Source organism: Lytechinus pictus, chromosome 7, assembly GCF_037042905.1.
Source record: "Lytechinus pictus isolate F3 Inbred chromosome 7, Lp3.0, whole genome shotgun sequence".
Taxonomy (NCBI): domain Eukaryota; kingdom Metazoa; phylum Echinodermata; class Echinoidea; order Temnopleuroida; family Toxopneustidae; genus Lytechinus; species Lytechinus pictus.
Window position 1 is genome coordinate 37,501,538 of NC_087251.1, and position 12,714 is coordinate 37,514,251.

Genomic DNA, 12,714 nt, shown 5'->3' on the forward strand with positions numbered 1-12,714 from the left:
ACGAGCGCGAAACGTGAGCTGAATTTTTTTTATATTCTGACCTAAAATTTGAGGGGAAAAAAATCTATGAGCACTTTTGGCAATCAAGAACAGGATGAGTATCTATCAACATTTTATGCGATCACGAAGTGCGAACTGACAATTTTTGAATTCCCAATCCAACACTGGACATCATAAGCACTTTTTATAACCATGAACAGGATGAGTATATAGCTAAATAATTAATGCGAGCGCTAAGCGCGAGTTCAAATTTTTTGATATTCTGACCTCGTAAATTTGTGCGAGTGCGAAGCGCGAGCTTAAAAAGTGATTGATATTTTGACCTAAAATGTGGACATTCTAAGCACTTTTGGTAATCATGAACAGGATTGGTAATTGATGGGAGCAAACATGAGTTTGGCACCCCCTCCCCTCCCTAGGTAAATTGAACCTGAATTTGATGCACCGAGACAAATATCAAATTGGCGTGTGGTGAATATCCATTCGGCACCCCCTAGGTTGAACATCAATTCGGCGCCCCTATATGTCAAACAGCAACTCGACAACCGTATATAGAAAAAAATTATTCGGCGCCCCATCCCCAAGGTTAAACATCATTTCGGTGCCCTTCGGTGCCCCTATGTTGAACATCTATACGGCGCCCCGAGGTAAAACATTAATTCGCCCCCCCCCCCCTAGGATGAAGATCAATTTGGCACATCCTAGGTCGAACATCAATTCGGCGCCCCTAAGCAAAACATAAATTCGGCACCCGCTATATACATACTCTAGGTTGAACATCAATTCGGCGCATCCACCCCCCCCTCCCATGTCAAACAGCAATTCGTCAACCCCTTTTCTTTCCTTCCCTTTTCTCCCTATTTTGGCGCCCCCGAATACGCGCATGGTAGAGCTACGGATATAGAGAAATAAGGACAAAGATGTAATGAAAATATAAAAACTCTTGAAATACTTTACGTTTTCTAGGCAAACAAGAATCCAAACTCCAAAGCGTATAATAACGTCCGGCTGAATAGACCTCCATTTGCATCCTGTTTGATATGCTTTCCTGTAAGTTCCATTGTGGGCAAAATAAAGGGCAAAAGTAAGTCTGCTTTCTTTGAGAGGGTGTAAATGATGATATATTCAAATACCAGCGAGTGCCATAGGTGACGGAATCATAGGCGACGGAACGTATTTTCAATTTTTTTTTTTTTTTTTTTTTTTTGGGGGGGGGGGACAAAGCGAAAAAAGGCACTTATATGCAAAAAAATTGCATTTTTTATGCAAACTTATATTTTCACCATGAGATTATCATCTGTGTTAAGTAGTTGTGCGTTTTGTAGTAATTAAATTGAGCAAAACCTTTTTAAAGTCTTTTCTGATTGATAAAATATCTATTTAGGCTTTATTTTTCCGGGAGCGAGCGTAGCAAGCAAGCAGTTTGAACATTTTCAAATCTGAAGTTGTGAAACTCGCCGCTTTTTGGTCAAATCGCGCAAATTATTGTTAAAAGAGCATTCTTGCGAGGTGTTAAGAGCGCAAATCGCGAGCTATAAATTCTAGACATTGCTTGTACTAACATGACTAATAAGACATGAAAATCAAACATTCCGAGCAATTTTGTTATGAAAAAGATGTGCATCTAATTGAAGAATGGACGCGAGCGCGATATTCCAACCAGAAAACTGGACATTCTAAGCACTTTTTTAACCCAAGAACTTAATTGTGTGTCTTAATAAATAATAATTGATGCGAAGCGCGGCGAGCCGAAAATTTGTAATATTTCAACCTGAAAACTGGATATTCTAAGCAGTTTGAAACCAAGAACATAATGTGTACCTTTGATGCGAGCGGAAAGCGCGAGCTGAAGATTTGTGACATTTAAACCTGAAAATTGAACATTATAAGCACAAGTTGTAACCAAAACAAAGTGAGTGCCTTCCTAAAAAATAAATGATGTGGGCGCGAAGCGCGAGCCAAATTTTTTTGTGATTTCCAACCTAAAATGTATCGTTTGACTTCAAAAAGGGTATTTTATTTTGAAAAGGGACATTCATGTACATCATTTTGAAATAAGTGCACTCTCCATTTAAAAAAGGCATTTTTTCCTACTGGGATTTTTTTATGTAGGGGGTTAAGTGCCCCTGCCGCCCCCCCGGTTCCGCCGCCCCTGCTGCTAATATAGCCTCGGGTTATAATTTTTATCTAAGTTCAAACTGGTATTAACAAAAATATGTTGGTATGACTGCATTTTATAACGATGGTTTTCTTTAAAATATATATTTTTTACCATTTCGATCCATCACATTTTTGCATTTTTTTGTCCGTCGATATGCCCAGCGCTGAGAGGTCATGCCAAAACGTGATTTTGCATGAAGTACATTCTCTGAACCATCATCGGAACTTCGGAATCACACAGAGATGGAAGACCCCTTCCCCCAAATAGTTCCGCCTAGCTGTACGTCCTCGAATATATATATATATATTTAATAAGACATCAGAAATGCGAAACACAAATTCACGAGTAATGCAGTTTTTGCAATAAAATTTGCAATTTTATTATATATATATCACCATGATTTTATTATCCGAGCACATGCAGCGGACCGAGGAGGAGTGGGTGGAGGGAGAGGCACCTAGGAGACGTCATACTTGTTCTTGTTCAGTATACTACCATAACAAGTTGAAAAGAAAAATGCAAAGAGACACTTGGAGGGGGATCGATGTTACATGGTTATAACATACAGACCTACGCACCGGTATCATAGGCGGATCCAGGAGGCCGACGTTACGCCCCCCCCCCCCCCCCCCGATATTGGCGGCGCAAAGTAATATGAACGAAAGCAGAGGGGGGGGGCAAAATATAAGAGGAAGAATGAATAAAAAAAGGTGAGGGGAATTCAGACTTGGGGAGGGGTGGGAGCCAATCATGTCACTACACATGTATAAAAACAATTTAGCCCGCGCTTTGTGTTCGCATTGCCTGTTCGATGGAACATCTATTCATCTATACCAATTCATTTATTGATTTATTCATTCAGTCATGGTTAAACAGGTTCACAAGTTCAGAGTTATTAGTATATAAAATCATAGTAACAAGTACAATGACAAGGTATAATTCATATCGAAATAGTATGAGACATAAAGAAATATTAACTGATCAATGTAATACAAAACACGGAAACATTGTTGAAGGGCTTATAGTAAAACGAACAAGGGAACTAAATAGGCCTTTACTTATTCAAATTTTTGAGCACCTTATCCGTCAGTGTGCATCTTGTTTAATGATCATATTGCTCAGATCAATTTTCAGGACACAATACACAGTCCGAAAATAATACCTCACGCTCGCATTTTTTATAGGGTTTAGTACTGTTACGACTATAGATTCCAACAAAAACTAACTTTGAGCTGCCGATCGATCGGGAAAAATGTGGATGAAAATATTGTTCACCCCGGCCCCGTTATTAGTGAAAGCTGGATCCGCCCCAGAATATATTGTTTAAAAAAAAAGGCATAGGCCACGCGGTATTTGTCATTTTTTTGTGATAAATACATTGAGGCAGTATATTGACAAATAATCACTGGAAGAGAAAGAGCATCTTATAGGCCTATATAACGCACAAAGCAAAATAATGAAGAATGGCGGCAAAGCTAGTTCAATACAAAATGATTTCCTTTTCCTTTAAAAAAAATGTTACAACACGTTATAATAATGAACAAATCAAAATACAGAACCTGAAGAAATTGATAACAATCCAGTGAATCGGAATCGAAACAAAAGTGCGTATGTAAATATAATTATAAAATAGAAATAAAAAACGGGGAAAAAAATAAGAATAGCCCTTTCACAAGCAACCCTAATTCTCCCTCCCTTCATACCCTGGACAAGTAAAGAAAAAATAATACAGCTAGAGAAACGAAGCAAAGATGAAAAGCAAGGAAAGGGAAGGAAGCCGTCTCTCGGTACCTGGTACTCTGCCCAGATATCAAGATGTACGTAGGACCTATTCTCCGCGATTTGAAAAACAACGTGCATAACATCACAATTATTATGATGGTCATTTAAAAAAGTTCCTTGGTTGTTTCCAAGTTATTTAATTTATCGAGGGACTGCGCGAATGCACACGCTCCTACAGGATATGAATGAAAAAGTCGCAAACAGACTCCGCCGTTCAATCCGATACTGTACTGTATAGCCGGTATACAGATCGGCACGTGAGACAAGCGCAGAGGCGATGGATATGAATATTCATGAGCAGGTATTGATGTCATTTGGTCTCAAGGTGGCGCTCTTCATTTTTTATATCAATTTCAAAATCTGCATCAAAAGAAAGCTCACTTGGCAAAATTTATCTTCTTTATATATTTTTTTGAGAATAAAAACAGTTCTTTTGGCCAATGCAATACATTTTATGGACTCAGAACTTGTTTATGAGTATTTTGAAAAGCGAAGAGTGAAATCTAAAAGAAGGTTTTGAAATAAACCAATGTCACAATTTACCTTTAAGTAATTGCTTTAAAAAGAATGTAATTTTTGTTTCAATCATCATTTCTAGGCATTTTCTTACAATAAACATAGAATTTGGTAAAATAAGAATGAGACTTTGAAAGAAATATACTTTAACTCTACTGTTCCGCTTATTCTGCTTTAAAGGCCAAGTCCACCTCAGAAAAAAGTTGATTTGAATAAATAGAGAAAAATCTAACATAACGCTAATAATTTCATCGAAATCGAATGTAAAATAAGAAAGTTGAAACATTTTAAAGTTTCGCTTATTTTTCACAAAACAATGATATGCACATCTCAGTGACATGCAAATGAGACGGTAGATGATGTCCCTCACTCAGGGTGCTACATAACTTTTTTGAAGCACTTGCCCAGTCGGGCAAGTAAATTTTCAAATAGTTGGAAAATACTTGCCCGAATATAGATTTCACTTGCCCGAAAAAATCCTTCAAAACAAAGTTTTATTGCTTCAAAACAAGTTATAGCCTTATAGTTTTACATACCATACCATTGATGGCTTTAAAAATACATTTTTCAACATGACTACTGATGTACCTTGTAGTTCTATTTCTTTTTTTTTTTTGATGATTTCTATCTTGAACATCATGACAAAATAAATGGTAAATATGCTCTTTAATTAATTTCCTAATCTCATATATTTTCCATATATTTTGGATGGGACTAGGACACACAATAAAAAAGGGGAAATCACTGAAAATAACCAGAGGGGAAAAAATGAAGAGGGGGGGGGGAGAGAATGACAGAAAAAAAAGTAAGAAGAAAGACAGATAGGACGAAGAAATAAAGGAAGGAAGAAAGAAACAAAAATATAAAAAAATAAATAAAGAGAGAGAGAGAGAATGGCTGCGGGGAAGAGAAAGATGGAAAGAAAGAAGGGAAAGGAGGATGGAAAGAAAAAAAATAGAAAAAAAATGAGAGGAAGAGAAAGAAAGGAATGAATAAAAGGAAAACAAGAAAGAAAAAGGGTAAACAGAAAGGAAGGAAAAGGGAAAGAAAGAAAACGAGAGAAAGGAAAGAAGGAAGAAAGAAAAGGTATAAGGATAGATGGAAGGAAGGAAAAAAAAGAAAAGAAAGATACAACGAAAGACAGAAAGAAATGAAGGAAAGAGAAGAAGGAAGGCAGAAAGAAAAAATAAGGAAGAAAAGGAAGGATGGATGAAAAAAAAAAAAAAATCAGAAAAAAAGAAGGAAAGAAAGAAAGAAGGAAGGAAAGAAAAAAAAATAGAAAAAAAACTGAGGGGAAGAGAAAGGAAGGAAAGAAAGGAACGAATAAAAAAAGAAAAAGAAAGAAAAAAGGTAAAAAGAAAGACAGGAAGAAAGAAAAGAGAACAAGAAAAGGTAAAGGATTGATGGAAGGAAGGAAAAGAGAAAGAAAGAAAATGAGAGAAAAGAAAGAAGGAAGATAGGAAGAAAGAAAAGGTATAAGGATAGATGGAAGGAAGGAAACAAAAGAAAAGAAAGATACAACGAAAGACAGAAAGAAATGAAGGAAGGGATGAAGAAAGTAAGGAAGAAAAAAAGACAGGAAGAAAAGAAAGGATGGATGGAAAAAGACAGATCAAAAGAACGAAAGACAGAAAGAAAGGAAGGAGAAAGAAAGAATGAAAGACAAAAAGAAAGGAAGGAATGAAGGAAGAAAGAAAAAAAAAGATAGAAAGAAAAGAATGACAAAAAGAAAGACAGCTATAGTAACAGAAAAATGAACAAAAGAAGGAAGGAAATTTAAAGAAACAAAGAGAGATTCAAATGAAGGAAAGATAGGCAGAAAGAAAGAAAATAGAGAGGAAGAAAGCTCAAACTATCCAGCCCTATCCAGTCATAAATAAAGAAGAAAATTTATCAATTTCCTTGGTTAAAAAAAATAGTTACGAAAGAAACCACGTTTATCAACATACACACAAATGCATATGTGGGACTGTCAAACAATGTATTTCAGTGTGTGCGATACAGACGATCATTCGAAACCCGATCTTTTTGAAGCATAACAGAAGAGAAAATTTCTCCTTTTACTGCTTACAAATGACAGAGCTACCCCAATTTTTAGGAAATATGAACATTATAAGAATTTTCATTGGTGAGAAAACTTCGTTCGTGCAGTACCGTACACTGTAGAAACTTAACTACATGCATCGGCTGCGTGGACTAGGCGCTAGCTAGCTAGGTACTGTATGCTAGACTGCCATTGATTCTGTGTGTGTGTGTACGTCTCTGAGCTGTGTGTTTATTGCAGAAAACGGCGCAAATTTTGCAATTCGAATTATAAACTTTTTTGAAAGAAGAAATTAATAATATTGCTTTTTTTTTGTCTCTTTTTCTTTTCTATATTTTGATGGTGAAATATGGGGAATCTTTCTAAAATATCATTTCCATAGGAGAATTTTGCTTGCCCGATTCGGGCAAGCAGTTTTTGTCTTTGCTTCAAAACACTTGCCCGACTCTAACTTTTACTTGCCCCGGGCAATCGGGCAAGCGCTTATGTCGCACCCTGCCTCACTCACTATTTCTTTTGTCCTCTATTGTTTGAAATATACAATATTTCATTTTTAACAGATTTGACAATAAGGACCAACTTGACTGAACCATATAGTATTAAACAATGCTACATGTAATTCCATATGTTCATGGAGGAATTAATTGTTGTTTCACTTGACAAAGTGGAGAAAATTAGAATATTTCATATGTTATATAATAAAATACAAAAATAAATAGTGAGTGGACGATGTCATCAGTCTCCTCATTTGCATACCGACCAGGATGTGCATAAACTGTTTTGTGAAATTCAGTAAAACTTTAAAATGTCATAACTTTCTTATTTTACATCCGATTTTGATGAAATTTTCAGTGTTATGCTTGTTGGATTTTTCTCTTTTTATTCAAATCAACTTTTTTGTTGGGGTGGACTTGTCCTTTGACTTACATTTTTTATGTCAGAAAGCTATTTACTCTGATTAGCATCATCATTTCAATTACTCCCAGAATGTTTTTTCTGTTGTTTCAATAAACCATCCTCCTTTTTTTTCATTTTATCACTATATTCATCCAGGTAACGGCAAATATGAAAGCGTCACTTGATCCCACCGAGTCGGACATGATGCCTGCCCTGGGTCTCACCTGGTCCAACATCGTCAAGGTCCGTCTTATGCTCAGTCGCACACCCTACAGGTTGCCCCCGTCAGATGCGACAGACACGAGAACTAATAGAACTTCTGTGAATGGGGAATGTAGCCACGAAAGTGAACTCAAAGCGGAGATGCCAGTTAGACAAATTGAGATTTTATTTGCACCTCATTTACCCAAAAATGTCTGTTATTACATTGTGGATGCTGATGGGGTGAAAGGATTACAGTGAAGATCAGAGATGTCTTATTAGATCTGATGAACAGACAGTTTGAGGGAAAGGATTTCAGTGATTCATGAGGAGGACGATTATCTTTGGAAATCTGTTGCATAAACAGTCATTGGGAAAGGCTGACATTGAGCTGTTGGAGATGAAAATTTTCTTCATAAATCTGATGAAGGGACAGTCTTTAGGAAAGGTTTACAAGTGAACTATTGAGAAGGAAAAGGATCTTCTTAAATCCGATGAACAGACAATCTTAAGTAATGGTCACCACACGTTATACGTGTCAGGGAATAATTCTGCTTCATTTGATTAGTATTTTAGGTCATAAGAGAAAAGCTCTCAACTAATTTCTATACAGACCTATATAGAAATCTGCTACATAAAATACTTTTTTTTGTATAGCAATAGCAGTCTTTCAAAAATGTTGAGCGAATTGCGATGTGATACCAGGAAGGTTGTTCCCTTCATGTCTTTGCACGCAGGGGAATTGCAGCCTGCAGTTGACTCTGACCATATTTCTGTGATTCCCACACCTTATGCTGTCTTGGTCACATCCAGCTGCACACCTTGGTCCTGGGTCTCTTCATAACATGGACCATTTGGGATTTGAGAAATTTTATGTTGAACATAGGATTTTCTGCAAAATTCAATGCAGATCACACACACTGAGTTTCAAAAAGGGTTGTGACCAAACCACTGGGGAAATCGGTGATCCATTGATATGTAAAATGATTTTCTTAGATGATGCTATAGGGATAAGTTATTCCTAAATGAACAAAAAGAAAACTCACACACAAAACAGAATCTCTATTGATTATTGTCCTAGCATTATTTACTTGATCATGTTCATTTGTGGTGCCTTTATTGAACCTGCTGAATCATAATTCTAGGTGTTGAACTGAACTTATCTCTACACTTATGTCAGCATGTAACTTAACGGTGTAAGAAGCGTAATAATATGCATACTCTTATGGATATTATTTATTTGATATTGAAAGGCTTGAACAAAGGCAGAATCGTGCAACCTGTGTCATGACATAAGCCATGTTGTATGATTATGCGTCTTCTTTCTTCCAAGAACTTCATACTGGTTTCTAGTCCAAAGTGATGTATAAGTGTAGATAAAGGAAACTTTTTTTTTAATATTTGGTGAACTATGACATGGTGTGTGATGATATGTGCCAAAGAATTTGCTTTATTTGGGGGCAATGTCATGATAGGTAGTACTGCCAGGACAAAATAAGTTTAAGAACATATTGCAGTGTGAAGATTGATTTGTGGATTGTTTCTAATGCACAAGTATAACTTCAAAACATACTGAGTAAAATTTAAAAAGATGTTTAAAGTGAAGACTGTGGACTCCTCAAGTTTTGTAGCATGGCGTATTCTATAGCGTATGCACTTGGATTGATCCCATGATTCCTTATACAGAATGCATGTGTTGTAAAATGTGCAATACTTGCACTAGTTGTCGTTGTTTGACCTTGCATTAGTGCAGTTTAAGGCAAATTGATTTCCCATGAAACCTTTAAAATTTAATAACTTTGTCATTTTAATTCATTTTGATGAAGTTATTCTAACTGTCCTCTCTTCTTATTAGACATTTTAATTCCAGGGAATTCATTCATCATCTCAAAAATCAATAATTGAATAAGTGAATTATGCAATAGTAGAAACTAGGATTGTTAATTGCTCTTTTAAAGGTTTGAGTATCTCAAAGCTTTAATATCAAACCTTTAATGATAATCACAGGGCTTTTGGAATAAAAAAATTAAACCTGAACACTTGGTTATGACTTTCAATTTCATAATGGTATCCAAATTCTTCGTCATCATCATCATCGGTCTTCTACATTTGACACTTTGGGAGCATTTCATGAACATTTTGTCAGTTATTTTTTGCTGACTGATGTTATAAGCTACTGGAAATCCTCAAATCTGATTAGCTGAGAGCAAATAAGTAAGTGAAAATCACTGACAAAACTCTTCATGAAATGCTCCCCTGATGACCAGGGGCCCATTTCATAAAACTTGTTACAATAACAAATTTTGAAATAATAGTTTTGAGCTACTGAAATCATTCGATTTGATTGTCTGATCATGAAAATGTCGTAGAAATAAAGCATTTGTTATAATAACAAGGCTTAATGAAATGGACCCTGTTGTTTGGAAAGGTGCAGAAAATTTTGTATTTTTTAATGTAGAAAAATATGTTCAATGTAAGCGTTTCAGTCTTGTTACAGTCTAAGTGTTCTAGAAATATATTTCATGCTGTTGTTTAAAAGGATATGCAACTCAGTAAAGTTTATCTAATTTTTATGATATTTTCTCCTTTTGTCTTTTGTTGTTGCAACAGGGTTGTTTTTTGTAGTTTTAGCTAATAACATCATGAATTGGCCTCACACCACTTGTTTCTTTTTGCATCATGCATTTAATGTCAGTATTATACAATTCCAATTTTCTATTATTTAAGAAATCGCTTCATGAATGTTGCAAAATTCAATACACCAGTCACTAAAAATAAACATCAAATGTCCGGTTAATATTCACTTGTTCTAAAAGCAATGGGCCTATAGTACATCTCATGATCTCAGATACTACAATACCACAAACCCCTTTGGTTTTACTATCAGTTTGGTATAATTACTGTTGGTCTACACTACACTCATGGGGTGTGGCAAGAAACTTGCAATAGATTGCAAGTCATTTTCAGGTCAAAAAATCAATTTGAAAGTCTTGCATTTCATTGCAAATTTGCAAAATATTTTAAGGGGGCTTGATATAGCATATCGCGTAAAATTAAAAAAATTTGAGTGTAAATATTTCTACTACAAAAATCCAAGTTTGTGATATTTTGACATAATATTCAGAAAATGATATATTTCACTTTTATCCCTTTCCTTTTGTTTCTTCTCATTTTTTTCCTTGCCATGAAAATTTTCTGGGGGCAAGACCACAAGAGCCCCACCCCCCTCCCATCTGTACGCCAGTGATTTCCACACAAACAATCAGGAAATTTGGGTTTGTATCAACATTACTACAAAACAGTTACTTCAAATCAGAGGCTGGTGTAACAATTAAACAAATATAATTGGCATTCATAGGTCAACATAACTTCCTTGACAATGCACTTATTGTAATTTTATGGAAAGTAATGTTAATTATACAGCCCCCAACCCCCCCCCCCCCTCTCGCTTTCCCTTCCCGGCCCCCTCTCTCCATTTATATTTCTCCCCACCTCTTCTCCCATTCTATCTTGTTCTCTCTTCTTTTCTACAAAAACCATGCCCCATACTTAGCAAAAACATGAGAAGATATTCATTTTCATTACTTTGTTAGATTGATGCATGTACACCAAAAGGGTTGCGGTATGAATGATATAAACTAAAAATGTGTTTTATTGAGTAAATCTACCAATTTCAAATTAGATTTTAATGCGATCAGAATCATCAGATGCCCGATCAAAATAGAATATAAGCATATTTTTGTCCTTTTTGGATAAAACATCATGTGCAAGCACGAAATGGTCTGAAAAATTCAAGATATAATTTTCGTAAGAAGCTTTCTAGTATCCAATTAATGAATATGTAAATTAAATGTTTAAACATTAAATATAAATATTACAGAGAGAGGGCTTTAAATTCAAATACTAACAGGTGAAAAAGATGCCATATTTAAATTCTTATTGATAAAAAATGCATTCAATGACTACTATGCTTGTATATTAGTTCACAATATTGACCCTTTAACCTAAATAAAGACAGGCTTTGATTACTTAGCATTCATTTTAATGCCCTGAAATAAGTAGTTATTACATTATTTTCCCTAGTTCTAGACTAGATATCATCCTCTAAGGTTTTGTTTATTTTTTTTAATAATTTATGTGTGTTTAGATGCTTCGATCCCTGGTTCTAGCTGACATAAGACATGAAAACAAACCCTGCGAGATTAGTCAAAATTCCATTTCTCCAATTTCAATTATCAATGAATATAGATCTAATCATGAAGCTTATTTCCCAATTGTGAATAAACCCCATCTACAGTCGATATTACTGACATGAGCGAACAAGCGACGAAATCCCTTCCGAATCCGCTCGGTTCTCGCTTCGGAAATTATAAGCCTGCCGAACATATCCGAACTAATTATAACTGCTTTCGGCCATCTTTTCACAAACAGATGTGGATCATGAAGGAACTCGACATTTTGGTGCCGATTTAGGACTAATCTGGGAAATGTACATCCAGAAGATTGAAGTAGATTTAAGCTACGTTTTTTCATAGCTGTACACGCGAAATTTGGAGTGCTGGTTCAGTTGTTGAAACCCTGGTAAGTAAATTTATTCTGGCCTTGCAATATGGGTGTTGGTGAAGTTTTTGGTCGCACTGGTGCAGTACACGTAGTGTTGAGTGCAATTCAGCCCGACATGGCCCGTCTATCCATTGACAGGCGCAGGCGTTGTGTGGAATGGAGTTGTGTACAGCGTGTGTGCAGAGATCTGTGACTGTGTGTGTGACTGCACTGTGACTGTGACTGAGAGATCGAGAGAGGCTGTCATATTTTTTGGTCAGATTGAGAGTTCTTGACATTGGCCCAAATGTAAATCACAAGTTATAAACCTTGATAAACTGCTAAATATTGTGAAAACTAGAAAGAGTGTAGTCAGAACTCTGATTAATTTCCAATGCCGGCAGCCAAGTTAACCTGGCACAACACGAGTGACCTGTGCGATGTGTGAGAGTGAGCCAGTGTGACGAATCTGTGATACAAAAATATGACAGACTGTCACTTTGTGTTTTAATCGTGACATATTTTATTTTGTCACATTTCTGACCATCTTTTACAGTATCCCAGGTTAAAT

General features: G+C 35.9%; 1 protein-coding gene across 1 annotated transcript in view; it reads left to right on the forward strand.

The window, feature by feature from the left end:
- LOC129264432 (DNA repair protein XRCC3-like) overlaps positions 1-12,714 on the forward strand; it is a 58,998-nt gene that overhangs the window by 11,939 nt on the left and 34,345 nt on the right. The window contains exon 6 of the mRNA XM_054902312.2: positions 7,557-7,769. Within this exon, the coding sequence (XP_054758287.2) occupies positions 7,557-7,769 (213 nt within the window). The remainder of the gene's footprint in view (positions 1-7,556; positions 7,770-12,714) is intronic.